This window comes from Carassius auratus, chromosome 27 (assembly GCF_003368295.1).
Source record: "Carassius auratus strain Wakin chromosome 27, ASM336829v1, whole genome shotgun sequence".
In the NCBI taxonomy this organism is placed as follows: Eukaryota; Metazoa; Chordata; class Actinopteri; order Cypriniformes; family Cyprinidae; genus Carassius; species Carassius auratus.
In genome coordinates this window covers 22,471,701-22,488,038 of record NC_039269.1, presented here as the reverse complement: position 1 = coordinate 22,488,038, position 16,338 = coordinate 22,471,701, and the positions used below count along the sequence as shown (strand labels likewise).

The following is a 16,338-nucleotide window of genomic DNA, read 5'->3' as shown; positions in this document are numbered from 1 at the left end:
AGCGATTACTGACAGTTTTTTTTTTTTTTTTTTTTTTTACAATTTCTTTATACGTTTACACAACATGATAAGGGGTACAAAAAAAAATCAACAGGTGCTGCATTTGTGGTTAGTGCTACACATGCTTTGAAGATAGATGACGCCCTATAAAGAATTGTAATACATAAGAAGCTAGTTTAACAAGACAAGATAAAATGCCATAAATCAAATAGGTGCGTTGAAAAGCGCCTGTGCTTTCAGGTATTTGGCCTCTCGTCACAGTAAACACAGAGATGTAATGAGATTTAATAAAAACAAATGTTCTCAAGGCAGAGAGACAGAGAAAATAAACCTATTTCTTTTGGAAATTTCTTTTTGCAATCACAAACCTTCAGCCTTCAGGATATTTATGAAATCTGCTAGAGTAGCACTGTCAAATAAAGGATGATCAATTATTTACCCCACACAGGCTAATTGATTTACCTCTGTTTCAGCCTACTCTGTCTCACAGTCAATGCTAATTTCCTCGCTGATTCTTAAAGGAGGCACAGCTAAATAACAACAGCACATTAGCATTGCTGGGCAATGCTTCTTTCACATTCCTCTGCTTTGAATCCTTCTCTGCACAGTCGCAGTGAGGCCTGTAAATGCAATGCTAAGTTATCCGAGCCTCAGGGCTGTGCTCTCACCTAGTTTGACCTCCGCGTTCTCTGTTAGCAGCACATTCTGGCCTTTGATGTCTCTGTGGATGACTTTGTGATGGTGGAGATGAGTGAGGCCCTGGAAAAGAGACAAACATGAATTAGGAGAGAAAAAAAGCAGAATCCTTCATTCACAAACTAGGTTGTGAATGAGTACATTTAATAAATGACATTTTAGACTTAAAAAGTAACAATGTTCTTCCTGAACATTTATTTGCATTTTGCCATTCTTTAAAATAAATGCAACGTGGTATGATAATGTGTCATCTAATGCAATGGCATTTTTTTTCTTTGGAACACAAAACGATTCATGCTCTAGATTTAAGGTCTTCTGAATGCATACTACATACACTACAATTTAAACAGCTATAGTAAAATCTATACTTTTATTTAGCAACAATACAGTAAAATGGACAGTTACTAAAAATTCTGCTTTAAATAATGTTCTTTTAAACTTTATATTCATTAATGCAGCCTAAAAAAAAAAAAAAAAAAAAGAAAAATCAATACTGACCCCAAACCTTTGAACAGTAGAGAATTTGATTAGATAGTTGAAGTAAACTATAGATAGGCCAATCTATACTGTTGCTCAGGTAGAATATCTCAGTACAGTTTTTTTGCACTGGTAAATCACCTACTGTAAAACAGCGTGCTTGTCCCAAATGCTAGTTTAAGCACAGCAGGGACAACAGTGAATTAAGCAGTTACCCTGAGGATCTCTCTGCTGATGTAGGCAGTCCAGTCCTCCCTCAGTGAGTTGCCCTTGGTGTTCTTGATCAGATCGGTCACTGAGCCTGCGCCACAGAACTCCATCACCAGCTGTAGAGGAGACAACAAGTCACTTCCTGCAAATCACAGTCGTCCTTTTGTCTTTCACGCAGTCCCTTAAAAGACTCCATTAAATCAAAGTGAGAGATTTATGACTTTGAGTCCATGTCTGATAACTTTGTGGTCATCTATTTGATATTGTACTGCTACATTAACTTGTATTACATAAATACAATTTAAGCACTATACAGATTTGTGAACAACCATTCAAAAACTTTCTAAAACGATCATGTCATTCCACTTTAATATGTTCCGTTTCAATAGTAAAAATGTCAACACCGAAACGAAAACTGTTCATTAAACCATTTCAAGGGGTCTTGAAACACTTTCAAACACTTTTAGCTCCAAATCTCATTTCTGTGCAGTTGTCCCATTTATTCTAATTTTGCACTCGCCTACCATTTGCTTATCAAAAATATATTAGAACAACCCACTTAAACTGCAAGCAATCACAAACAAAACCCAAACAAACAAACAAACAAACAGCACGATAGGGGCTGCCTGCTTTCATCAGCCCGTTACTATTTCATGGGATTCATGGGATTACGCCCCACTGAGCACGGGGTGGATTTTATTTAAATTAAGACGGAGAGGAAAGTCCCACAGATCATTAAAAATCATGATAAATATTGTAGAATTCAACACAAACAACCAAGTAGGGACATTCAAATGGAGGACATAAATCTTTGAGCACTGCTCAACCGCAGGCTGAGAGAGAGAAAGAGAGAGAGAGAGAGTGTGTGTCTATTAATATGCATGTGGATGCTGGGATAAATGTAGCAGACAGGAGGGAAGGCCTGTCATCATCGTCATGCGCTGAAGATCTGATCCGCTCCTCTCCCACCGGTCCATGTCTCTCAGACCCAAGACGTGCAGTGTTTAAAAGGCCACATCACTCAGCTTTTAATTGGAACTGATTTGGCTGCAAGAATGAAACTTGCTGGCAAAATGGCAAGTAGACAGAGATCAGTAGGGACTTTCACTTTAATATCTGATGTGAATTTCATTTAATGCGTAACCGAGTATAAATCTATAAATCAATTAAAAAAAAAAAAAAAAACTAAACGAACGTGAAACCAAAAACAAAACAAGATAAAATCTCCAAAACAAAAAAACAAACAGGAATGAAAAGAAAGGGATGAAAAAAAGAACAGAAGAACACTTCAAACGTTTAACTTTCATTTAATCTATTTCCTTCGGATTATTTGGAATAATGGGAAGGGTAATTCCTCAGAAGCAAAAGGTGATATTTCTGTAATACGAGTAAGCCCATATTACAGAAGTTAAACAAAGCCATTAATCTTTGTCGGTTTGTTTTGCCAGGGAGAGGCAGTGAACTTTTACAGATGAAAACAGGATTTGTTCTCATGAAAAGGGCAACTGACAAATAACTAAATCTATTGTTCTAGTACAGAAATCTGAAAAAACTTTGTTTTGAGAAACACTACGTTTTTAGACACCTACCTCATGGAATTTATTCCGCGTAGAAGCTACATTTTATTTGCTGCAAATGAAAATGACAAGTGCGGCCCATTAAATAAATTGCACTGTTGAGTACCTGACTGTTGTTTGTATAAAAAATTGAAACCACATTTTTCCAGAACAAAAACAACAACGATATCTAAAAACCGGAGCCAAGTTACAAAAATACTAGCGATTTGTCATGCTACAACACTGCTGCATTCGACAAATGAACATAACACACCAGGAAATGGTTGCAAAATATAGCTAGTCAGCTTAGCTGATCCTCAAACCATCCGATTCAGCCTTATTCTGTTGTAATTGGAAGTGACTTGTGCTTCTAGCTCCTCTAATCGTACTTCAGCGGAGTGTGTCCTGTCTGGTCACGAGCCCTTGAGCACAGCCCTCAGGTTCAAATACTCCATGTCAGAGATGTGTGCTCAACCACACAACAGCCACTCAAGCTGGCTGCATCTGGAAATGGCCTACAGTTAAATAAGGAAACACTTTACATTATTCAGTTCTCTGAAAATGAACATTTGCTTCTTTGGCCAGTATGACTTAAAGGGACAGTACTCCCAAACATGAAAATGCTGTCATTATTTACTCATCCTCATGAGCTTCTTTCTTCTGTTGAGCGCAAAAGAAGACATTCTGAAGAATGCTGGTAACAAAACATTTGTTGGTAGTGACCGACTTCCAAAAAATACTGTGGGACTCAATAGCTACCAGCAACTTTTTGCTTACCAACATTTTTCAGAAATTCTTCTTTTGTGTTGAACAGAAGAAAGAAATAAAAATATTTTGAGTAAATTTTACCTTTATGAATTGCAAGCGCAAACAAGGATAAACCATTGTGTAAGAACAGCTCAGTAATCTTAAGGTGTAAGCACATCATAATCCACTTATGACATACAAAACCACTACAACACACATTAAAAACATCATGTGCTGCTTGACCTCTTTAATGCTTTATGAATCATGAGAAACTTGCTATTTTGAGTCTAGGATGCCATAAAGAAGGAAGAATGAGATCATTGAGCACTTCTCAAGAAGCTGTGTTTAGGGTGATGGTGCTTCTCTATTTTCAGACGCTGACTCATTTTCACAGACTATCACACTCAGCTGTAGGTCGTGATTCAGCACCAATGCATGTCTCCCAGACAGAAACATGTACATACAGTAGGACTGCATGATGTTTAGGCAGTTCCACAGCAACATGAATCTCAACAGAATCAAAACTCAGTTGTCTCAGTTCACTCATTTGAAAAGACCAGTATATGCTGTGTTTGATGCAGATACCTTAAACGATTAGTTCACTTTCAAAAATCCTGATAATTTACTCAGCCCCATGTCATTGAAGATTTTGATGTCTTGCTTGCTCTCTTCAGTCGAAAAGAAATTAAGGTTTTTATGGAAAACGTTCCAGGATTATTCTCCATATAGTGTACTTCAATGGGGATCAATGAGATCCAAACTGCATTTTCAGTGCAGCTACAAAGGGCTCTACACGATCCCAGCCAAGGAATAAAGGACTTATCTAGTGAAACAATTGGTCATTTTCTTAAAAACAAAAAAAAAGTACAAAAAATGATTTAACCTCAAATGCTTATCTTGCAGTAGCTCTGTGATGCGCGTCTACGACTTCACGCATTACGTAAACACACTGGAAAGGTCACACGTAATGTAGGCAGAAGTAGTAACAAACTTATTCTAGTTTGGAAGGAGTAACAAATTTGATTTTCTCCAACTTTAAAATTGTCCGACTTGTTGTTTTACCTTTTTTGAAAAGGGCGTTTGATTAACTCTATGCATAATAATTTTGTAAACACTGGGTTGGTACTGCTGCCTACATCACTCGTGACCTTACCAACGTGATTACGTAATGCTTGTAGTCGTGGACAAGCAATGCATAGCTAGTGAAAGATGAGCATTTGTGGTAAAAAGTATATACATTTTTATTTTTTAAAAAGCCTTTATTCCTCGTGTGGGATCGTGTAGAGCCCTTTGAAGCTACACTGAAACTGCGATTTGGACCTTCACCCCGTTGGTTCCTGTTGAAGTCCACTATATGGAGAAAAGTCCTGCAATGTTTTCCTCAAAAACCTTAATTTCTTTTCAACTGAAGAAAGACATGAACAACATGGGGGTGAGGTAAATTATCAGGACTTTCTTTTTTTTTCGGGAAGTGAAGTCTATATGTGAATATACATCAAAAATACTTCTTTATTTTATTTTATTTAGTATTTTTGTTTGTTCTATATGTTAACCAGCAAGCTTTAGTCAACCTTACAGTTTGAACGGGAGGTCTTAAAAGCTAGTCCAGCAAAAACCAGCCTAAAGAAATGTGAAAATGACATGCAATGATTTTTTTTTTAAAAGGGCAGGCTTTCATTGCCTCTATGTCCTCTTCAACAGACTGAAAATAATTTGCAATGTGCTGCAAACTAATCTTTGTGCACTAGGACAAAACTGAAGGGGTAATTTATAGGCTTCAGTCTTAATTCAGAGTCCACAGCACTAACTGCTGTTAAGGTAGTGGAAGCAATCGTAAAATAGAAAGTGCTTATGCAAGAACGGCGCTGAGGCTGAGTGCCAGAGTGAATGGATTCCCTTGGAAACATGCACGCCACCTACCTGAAAGAGCAGGAGCAAAACTGAATGTAGGGTTCAATCACATGATCATGCCGAAAGCTTCCTTCCCAATCTGTCTTTAGGCTTTTGATTGTCAGATCAGAGGGAATAGTGAAGAGGTCTGTGGCCCTCGAGTCTTACAGCAGTGGGAATGTCACCCTTCATCTGAAAGGTCTGTCCATTCAAGAGCTGTCACTCAGCGCTGATATGTGTCACAAATGCACTTCATTTCCTGCGATGCCTATCTTTATTGGTGGAGCGCTTCATCTATGTGCCCCTGTGTGTCCCTGCAGCCGCTGATAAACAACACAAATTACCCTGCCACTATCAGACCTGTCTTTCAGCTGAGGAAGAGAAGGGAAGTGGAAGAGGAAAAGAGTTGTCAGGAGAAGAAAATATGCACAAGAAAAGTAAACTAGAGTGGGAGATGAAGTGAAAGAATGAGTATAGACAGCAGATTTAAATAATGCCCTATCAGCTTTACTTATTACGGAGATCATTGCTTACTTCATTATACACAGCTGTCACTGGGGTGGTAACCTATTTTACAAAAGCTTAAAAAAAAGTATGTTTGTTAGTTCCTTTTGAAAGGGTATCAGCCCAGTAACAGTTCTGTACCTTTTGTCTGAGAGTGTAGGTCAATCACTATCAGTAGAATTGCAAAAGACAGTAACTTCGTCACTGGAACTGTGAACATGACTTCCAAGTTTTAAATGCAATTGATTTGATATCAGTAACACACTGATATCAGTTTTCTACTGGAATATTACTATTGTATACAGTGAGTAAATATTTTTCAGAGAGTGTTGAATTGATTTTGTGTAAAATAAGTGTTTGTTTCATTTATATATAAAAAATTATACTGGTCTAATTGGTATAATTAAATTAAATTATTATATATAGTTGTGGTTCTCAATCTATTTAACTTGAAGGCCCACCAATTGTCAAACAATATTTGAAAGGCCTAGGCTATAATATTCCTTATTGCATTTCTGCTGTAATCATGACAAAGCTGCTAATTATTAAACTGCTTTATTAACACAAACTGGGAGTTTATTAAATGAATAAACCAATCTAAATGTTGTGCCTCCAGAACTTTTAAGAACTGCAGGTTTTTCACTAAAAAGGTTGTTGAGGGGGGAAATATATTTGTACATTTTTTAAATCTTTTTTTTTTTAACAACATGTATCATTTTAATAAATGAAATTCAAATACAAATTAATTATTAATAATAATAAGCTTTATTGTTATAGATCAACCTCATCTCTAAATATTGGCTTTGGTTTTTGAAAATCCTATATTGGTCAGTCACTACATCCCAGCACACACCAACTCACAACTAGGGCTGCCCTTGACTAAGGATTTTTCTGGTTGACTACTAGTTGTTCATTTGAAGCATTAGTGGAGTAATCGCACTTCAATAATAAATAATTTAAATTATAATAATGAGCCTTTACATTGCCTAATAAGCGCTCAAGTGCACACATAAAGCTTGCCACAGCACCAGCAAAAGTATGCGTTTGGATGTCCTGTCTGATTTACTTGATTACCACAAAGACCAGCCGTCAACAATCTGTCCTTCATGGACTGCGTGTCTTATCCAATATGCATTTTTTTTCCCCTGCAACTAAGTGACTAATAAAATTTGGGTTGACCAAGCTTCTTCCAGTCGACTAACGATTAGTTGATTATTAGGGAGCATCACTATTCACAACTGAGTGAGAAGAGTACATAAAAATAGACACATTATATTATTCCAATCTTATCAAAAAGGCTTCACAGCCTTTACAAAGTCCTTCAATTTTCCCAGCATAGAGCTCCATTAACTCTCCATGACAACAAGTCTGTAGGCGAGACAACGGTGCTTTGATTCCTGTTCATCAATGTTCATTCAAGGACCATTTATCATACACTTCCCCATAGGCCCATAAAAGAGCACACATATACACAGGGCAGTGTGTTTGAAGCCCAGATGGATACACTCTCTCAATCTCCACCGGCACACTGGGACACGGTACTCACCCACAGCTGGTCGTCCACACCGGGAGGGTTCTTTTTAATGAAAGCACCATAGTAGGTGGCGATGTTCCTGTGGTGAGAGTATTTCTTCAGCATGTTGATCTCAGCTTTGATCTCCTCCTCTTCCTCCTGTCAAGACACATGCAGCAGGGATCATGAGATATCTCCCTACTCTCAGAAGTAAAGCTTGAGGCCTGTGGGACCACTCCAGTGACCTATAACAAGAACTGATGGCCCACTTACAGATGCAGGTGCTTTTACATGAAGTAGATGGGGGAAGGAGGGCAGAGAGCACAGGATTAGCTCTTGGCCCCAAGAATTACATCCTGACTGGAGTGTCCCTCCGGGAGCCCCTCAAGCCCCCCAACTCAATGAGCTCTTCTCAAGAGCATGCTGGATTCTGCTGATGAACAGCTATTTGAGCTAATGACAACCCTCTTTATCTGCTCTCTCATTCACTACAAGTCAAACACATCATTCCAGGAACAACCCATCCTGATAACTAGATTCCCTCATTACCCAACCAATGAATTTCCATGACTTGGGAGGCATGTGTGTTTACTAGGCATTTGAAAAATCATCTTATAGGATACTGCAAAAACAAGTGCTTTCAAGCCAATTACATATTAGAAATGCATGATATCTTTACAAGATTTGTTATCTATAACAGAGTTACAGATTATTTTATAATTATCGGTATATATTAGACGTACTGCTCGTTTAACACTAATTTTCTCTAATGCTTACTTAAAATGCTTACTGAATATCCATTTTAATATACAGTACATAATAATATAATGTTGTGATGCCTAAATTCACTTCAATCATTTCAAAATGTATTGGTTAGCACCATTTAGGAAAGTAATTATCAGCTTATCTGTATTGGCCTGGATTTTATTATGCGTGTATTTTATTTTTATGTTCAAAATGTTCAGAGATAAGCATAATTAGATTATTTATATTAACTGTAAAAAAAAAATCCACTTTTTTATGGAAGCCATAAAACGTGTCTCAAAACCTAGTGCACTGTCAAACTAGACAGCATTTTTGAGCATCCTAGGCATTTTACAAACACTCATACATTGTCTAAAATGATGTCTATGAAGGCAGTCGATAAGGTTTTGAAACAGCCTTAGACTATAGTACAGGGAAGACATTCGTCCCACAAAACAAGGATCTATGTAACCTGCTAATCAAGCGTTATTCACCCTGAGATAACGGGGCAGCCACAAGCCATTACAAACACAACCAACGGTGGCCAGTGAAATCATAACAGCTTGTGCTGAATTCGCTACGGTTTTTCAAAATCTACAACAGCTTATTAAATGCTAAATTGACTCTAGATTAAAAAATAAAAAGATCGATTGGAAAAATCTGCCGTTAAACAGAGCAGACGTGACTGAAATACTGCAAGTGAATAAAAAAAAAAAAAACTGCAGCCCAGTGACTGTCACTTGAGGGGACTCTTACTTTAAAAACACCGGAAGCATTTTAGCTTATCTTTTCTGCTCTATTGTAAAGAGGGATGCTAAAAGGTTATTAAGAAGACATCATATTTTATCATCCAGAAAGTTAATGAGGAGAAAACTAAACCTTGAGGATATATGGATATAATAAAACCTCAAAAATAAGATCAACTAAGCCTAAAATAAACCTGCAGATTTGAGCAGAGCTCTTTTCAAGAGGCTTCAACATCTTGTCCTCAACAGCTTCAGAGCATAATAAGAGGTCAGTACTGTAGTACAGATGAAAATCAACTCACCCCTGTGACATCCATGCACTTGATGGCAGCCAGTTGACCCGTTTTGACATGTCGGCCCTGCAGAGAAACAAAAATAGATTCTGCTTAAGAAAAGCTTTAAACTTGGAATATCATTGTGATTTCATCATGCCGTGGAAACAACCAAACCTAAATATTTACCTAAATGTTCAATTAATATATTTATAGCTTCAAATATTCCTACTCTACGTAAACAAAAAACTATTTCAAACTAAGAACATAAACTGATTATATCCTTCCATAGAGAAGAGTGTTAGGTTCAGCTGGAATACAGGCAAGAGTCATGAAATGCCTAAATAAGGCCTGATTTTCATCAACAACATCTTTAATGTGCCAGTAAGATATATTTCAAGGAAGGCTGACCTAAATTCCAGCATGTTCTGTTTATCCAAATAAATACACCCAGAGAAATAAATACACCTCACAAAAAAAATATTGTTCTATAATCACTGAGAAAGAGGAGCTTGTTAACACTACAGATTACACCTGTCAAATAATACATCTCAATGGGCATATTTTAGGGATGCACGATAATATCGGCACAACATCGGTATCGGCCGATAAAAGCTTAAAATGACCATTATCGGTATCGGCCGATATGAATATTTCTGCCGATGAGCCAAACCGATATTCTCCAAGTGAAATAATTGACCTGTTTTTCAGATGTGAATGTCTGTCTACATTTGTAAAATAATAAATTTATGGTAGAATCAGTACAGAAGAGATACATGGATTTCTCTTCAGTAAAATTAAAGTTTAAATATATCAGTATATATTTGTAAATATATCAGTATATATTTGTATATATATCGATATCGGTATCGGCATCGGCCAAAATTATTTAGAAAATATCGGCATATCGAATATCGGCCAAAATCCAATATCGTGCATCCCTAGCATATTTGTTTAGTTAACAATCATTTATTATCTCTTCGTCATGTACCTTATCTAAAAAGAATTGTTTCTTAAAATAACTAGACTCTCATGCACACCTCATATCATAACTATGTGATTTCAGTCTATAAAAAGACATTGATAAATACTTCTATTTTAAAGATAAGAACTTTAAGCCATGTTAATTCTAATTAATAATACACTGACTTGATATCCATACAGTACAATTTTTTTTTTAAATTAAGTCTCTTGTTCTCATCAATGCTAAAAAAATACATATAGAAAAGTAACATTGTGTAATATTACAATTAAAAATAATTGTTCTCTTCATTTATTAATTTATCCTGTGACTGCAATGCCACATTTTCAGCAGCAATTTACTCCAGTCTTCAGAAATCATTCTAATTGAAATAATTAAAAAGAAAAAGCTGTAAAGAAACTCATTGTATCAGTATCACTAAACCACCAACAGAAGTTTATTGGTTTAAGTACAGAGCAACAGTAAAACAAGGCGGTCTGTCCCCATTTCTGAGTCTCAAGGATAGTTCCCTGGAGTCAAAGTTGTGTCAGAGCTGTTAAACCCAGATTTCACTGTGGACTAAATTTTTGTTTTGTTTTTTTTTATTAGGAGGGAAAAAAGTGAGCACCAGCTTCACTAATACAGGAAAGAACAAGTCACATCTTCCTCATAATATTCCCATCCCATTTTGCTCATTAACAAGGGCCCCGTGATTTCCACGATGCAGAAAACACGGACAGAATTGTGGAATCATAACAATGAAATTTACTGTATAACGTGACTGTAACTGAATTTGCTAAATTTTGGTGACGCTCGTGATGTTTTCATCCTCTGCCGTCTTAGTATACGAGTACATAAACACATAAACAATCTCCAGAACTGTTCTGAGAGTCACTTCATGAGCATTCTACCGTTTCTTAAGGAAAATATGTCATACAAACAGAACTTTAATAGTCTTCACAGCAACCTGTCAAAACAATAGCTCAGTTTAATTTGAAGAAACCATTACTTAAATGTAGTGATAGTACTACTACTAATAATAAAATTATTATTAAAACATTATTTTTTAAGGAAGATTTAGCAGAATTTTAGCAGAAGCATGTAAATATACAATGCAGAATAAAAAATATAGATTTTTTATAAACTAAATTATGCTTTAGATTATTAATATTTGAAATGGAATCCACAAAAAGAATTGGGAAATTACATTTTGGAAAAATAAAACTGATTTCATAGGGCCCTAATTAGCGCACTAGTCCCTGTTATTAGTCAGCATGACTATGGGGCATCACTGGGCAGAACATAGTTACACAAGTAGCAACTTCCTAATTCAGAGTGTCTGGCCTCAGCTATCAGCCACATCCTCCTCCAGATATATAGGTCACAAGTGTGGTGACTTTCTTCTCTACGGTATCAGCCAATCAGCAGCTGGCACTCATAATAATTAAACCTCAACGGCTCCCACCTCGACACTCAGCAATAAACTTTCCCCCTTCTTCCTTCAGACACCAGACAAACAGATAGAGGGATAGAGACAGCAAAGCACTAGAGGAAGTAAACAGAGATACCAAAAATGAAGACATATTGACAGTTAAATGTCAGAAAGGAAAGGAATTTAGAATAGCCTCTGTGGAAAAGCATAGCCTGGGAAGCAAGACTCAACATAGCAAGGTGAATGTCCTTGACTATTTGTCGAAGGGCCAAAAGAGAGATTGTCAGGTAAATGATAAGACCACCTCATTGGCACCATTAATGGGAAAAAACTTGACTTGTGCAAACATGTACGGTCCCTCAGCGTAACATAACAACTGCAGCTCCACACATAAATAGCAGATGGGCCAGACAGTGCTGCCTTTCAAGGCCTCAGTGAATAGATTCGGCTGAACAACTAGAAGTTATTTTCAGCAGGTGCTCAGCCATTGATTTCAACCCAGAACTCGCAATCTACGACCAAACACAAACACTACAAACTCTTGACCTTAACAGAACTGTTTTCATCTCTCCAAATACACAATATTCTCACCTCATATTATACATAGACTGTGTATTGCACTGCATTGCATTATATGTGAGCTTCGTGGAGTCAGCACAGAGCGTGTGCTTTTAGAAATCGCAATTCCATTCAGCCACTGATCTTTGTGACCTAGATCTGTGGTAACAGCCCGTGTGAATGAGGATTATTGGATTTAAAAACATATCTTATGAATGCGGTATACTTAAGTATACCTAATGGCATCGCTCAACACTAGGTTACAAGCAGGAATAATAATAGAATCACTCGCTCTGTAGCAGAGTAAACAGAGCAGGAATGAAAGAGGGCAATGAAGATGAATAGCGCTCATTCCGTGACGCTCCGAAACACATGGGTTTGCTTCCTCCAATCCTACTGATGAAATTAAAGGCCACCGACCAAACATTTCAATTCGCAGTGTGAACGATACCAGAGAAAGGCAGAGCCGGCATTACCTTCATGCACTTGAGTATGAATTACACTTGTCAGCTAAGTAAGACTATTAGCATAGACGAGATTTTGTCAAAATTGAATAAAACTATTTGGTAAAAAACAACAACAAAAAAATATTATTATTATTATATTTTTTTTAGATAGGTAACTTTTTAACGTCTATGCCCATTTTTAAAGAAGTAATATAGATTCTATATATTATTTGGAAAATAAATAAAATAAAAAGTATTACATGCATACATAAACTATGATTATTGAAAATAAATACTTTATGTAAATAATTACATTAAAATAGGCAAATATAAAATATAAACTAATTAATTAGTCTAATATAGTCACACACTTATGATTAAATAAAATAAAAATCATGATTACTAAAAATAAATATAAATCAAATGTATTATACAAAAACAAAATGTGTCAATATAATTTTAGACTTAAAAATAAGAAACATGAAATGATTTTAAGAGGAAAAGTTGAACCTTGCTGTATTTTTACAAACAGCTAAACCACAACGTTGTTAAAAGCCCTGCAGCTAAAATGATTAAAACAATTTTTGAAAAAATACAGATAGTCACTAATTGACTTTTGAGTTACTGGATGAATTCAATCCAATCTCTTAGTATTTTCTAATATGCAACAGAGACCCGATACTGAATATTTCATTAGGATTCTGCCATAACATTTCTAGTTAATTTCTGCAGTTTCAGTGAAAGCCAATTGTAATGTGCCTATAGTTAAACTTCACAAGTGTGAACACATCTGCAGTTAAACGTCACTGTTTGACAGAGTCTCACAGTCCCATTCTGCAGCGTTACATGTTTGAGTTAGAGAGAGGACTACAGACAAAGGGCTCAAGGGGTGAGATGACAGGGATGGCCCGCAGTGTCAGGGAAACAACTGGGTTTAATGAGATAGGCCAACTGTTTGAGATGCAGGAGAGAGTTTCCCCTCTGAAACCAATTCGCTTGTGGCTTCTCCACATGACTGCAGAGGCACAGTGCAAGGTGAGCGTTCCTGATAAGACTAAATTGACTCTTTGAGTGCTCTTTCGACTGGACTTGAATTGGCACCACAGCCAAATCGCACCAGCGAAAACTTTTGACCTCTCAGTGGCTAAAAACCGTTAACACCAACTTACAGTGTACAGATACTAAGACCAGATCAACAGTTGGAAAATCGAGCTGCTTACGCATGTTCTGCTAATATTGAGCGTTTAAACACAGTCAAGCTTATTCAGTGTTTGCAGCAGTGCTGAGCAGGGAAAAAGTGTGCACACCGGCCTGCTCCAATCTGTCGTTTCACAGCAGCTGACCAGCAAAACACTCCACAAGGTACTGAATTGCCACATAAGGGCTGCAGAAAGCCAGCCAAAAAATTCGGAGCTACACACCGACAAGAGGAAAGTTACACCACATCCAAAGACTTTTGGCTAACCGTGCACATCCACTGGCGCGGAGCTGAGTGGGATATTCTAATTCATTCTCTATGGGAACTGAGCAGCAAGCTCAGAGGATTGTGCGATTGACGGTGGAGTGGAGCAAACACAGAACATCAAACAGTGGAGAAGTGTTCGATGTCATGCAAATAAGAGGCGAGTTTCTTAGGTTTCAGAGCTTAAAATAGCATTCTTGCACTAGATTTAAATTCAGATTTTAAATTCAGTTTGGACTTTCTGAATGTGGCTTAAGTCTGGATGGGTTAACAAATGATATTGTAGGGCTGCACAATTTAAGGACAAAATACAATCGTGATATTTTAAATAAAAATTGCAATTCCAATTTAAAGTGTAACTTATTTTAAACCATATCAAAGTGTGCAACTTTTCTGTAGGTCTGCACAAATAACAGTTGTTGTTATATAATAATAATAATAATAATAATAATAATAATAACAGTGACGATGATAATAATAAGAATAATAATGATAATAATACTGCTAATAATAATATTATGAGTATTATTATTAGTATTATTATTATTATTAGTATTAGTATTATTATTATTATATTTCAAAATACTGTAATATACCTTCATAGTAAAAAGAAAAATTATTTTACAAAATTATTTTATTTTTAAATTGAATTATAAAAAAAAAAAAAATGTTTTCAGTATTAAACTAAATCACATTTTTATTTGGGCGAAACACTTAAACTTTTAGACATCGAGTTCAAGTGGAGCATTATTTACTTCAAAGGCCAGCTGTTGTGAGACCCTGAAAACACTGGATCATGATTAAGACCACAGTGTGGGCTTGTGTTTATTTTGTGTTTAATATATTTATTTTAAAGTGGAGTGGGAGAGTAAACTTAAAAAAATAAAAATATAATAATAATAATAATAATAATAATAATAATAAACTAAAAGTCTCCAGGAATCAGAGCCAAAAACACTGATTAGAATGACACAAAAGCATACAGTAAACACTTCAATAAACACTTCAGCAGCAGCTGCTGGTCATAACTCAATCTATATGTTAGTAAAGACACACTCTGGCATAAAAACATCTCATTTTCAGTCACTATGTATAGCTGTAGAATCAATAAAACTAAACTTGGAAAAGTCCATTGGCATTAACTGAACAAGTTTTAATGAACGCTGGGAGTGCAATCACTCTTTTCCGTCGCCCTCAAGCAATCCCTTCTGGGATTCAAGCATCATCCAAGAGGGCCAAGAAACAGAGCCATGGCAAATAATTCAACACATTGTTTTTTCTCCCAGCGTGCAATCAGCCTCTAATCAGACGGTGGGCCTGTTGGGCCGGTCTCTCTTCTGCATACCAATTCAATTACAAAGCCCATTGAGGGCCATTAAAATGCAAGCGTCTCCCCATACAGTAGCCTAGCAACAATTACAGTAAGCAGTGCAAGTCCACTGGAGGATAAGAACTGCTGATTGCTCCTCTTTCGCTCATCTAGGCTGATAAACAGAGCTTGTGGAACGCTGCCCTGCTGGCTAGTTGGCATAGTTTGCTCGGAGCTAAATTGAGTTCAGATGGTTTGCAGACACTTTGATAGACTGGCCGATGGTTCGTTTAAATGTTGACATCTAAGTCAGTGTGAGAGAAAGTTAAAAATGTTTGTTTATCATCCAGCCAAATAGAGATGGAAGATATGAAGCCTGTTCCAAAACCTGTGAGTGGGCCTAGAGGCAGATATATAGGGTATTAAATTCTTTTAACTGTAGTAAATGTAATTTAGTAAAGCAAAGACTCATAAAAAAAATAAAAAAAATACAATAAATTACCACTAGCAGATGGCTTCAGAGAAGTACTTATACAGTAGGCTTATAAGCCATTTCCACTCCCTAATATATATATATATATTTTTGTAAGGGTGCGCCGATCTGATATTCAGTATTGGTATTGCTCCTATACTGCCGGATCGGGATATCGGTCAGACGAGAACGATCCAAATCCGATATTGTGTGTATACTATTCTGTGTTTGTTTAGCCCCATGAAAGGCACAAAAACATTATAAATAGGGATGTAATGATTCACTCAACTCACAATTCAAATTGATGCATGGTTTTCATTTCGCGATTCAATTCAATTCACTT

At 36.5% G+C, this 16,338-nt stretch overlaps 1 protein-coding gene across 7 annotated transcripts in view; it reads right to left on the bottom strand.

The window, feature by feature from the left end:
* The window catches only part of tnika (TRAF2 and NCK interacting kinase a), an 86,625-nt gene that overhangs the window by 30,460 nt on the left and 39,827 nt on the right, over window positions 1–16,338 (bottom strand). For all 7 annotated transcript variants that reach the window (XM_026206688.1, XM_026206689.1, XM_026206692.1 and 4 more), the window contains exons 3-6: window positions 9,386–9,442; window positions 7,627–7,752; window positions 1,389–1,499; window positions 669–759 (exon numbers count right to left, since the gene is read on the bottom strand). In XM_026206688.1, coding sequence (XP_026062473.1) covers window positions 669–759; window positions 1,389–1,499; window positions 7,627–7,752; window positions 9,386–9,442 — 385 coding nt within the window. The remainder of the gene's footprint in view (window positions 1–668; window positions 760–1,388; window positions 1,500–7,626; window positions 7,753–9,385; window positions 9,443–16,338) is intronic.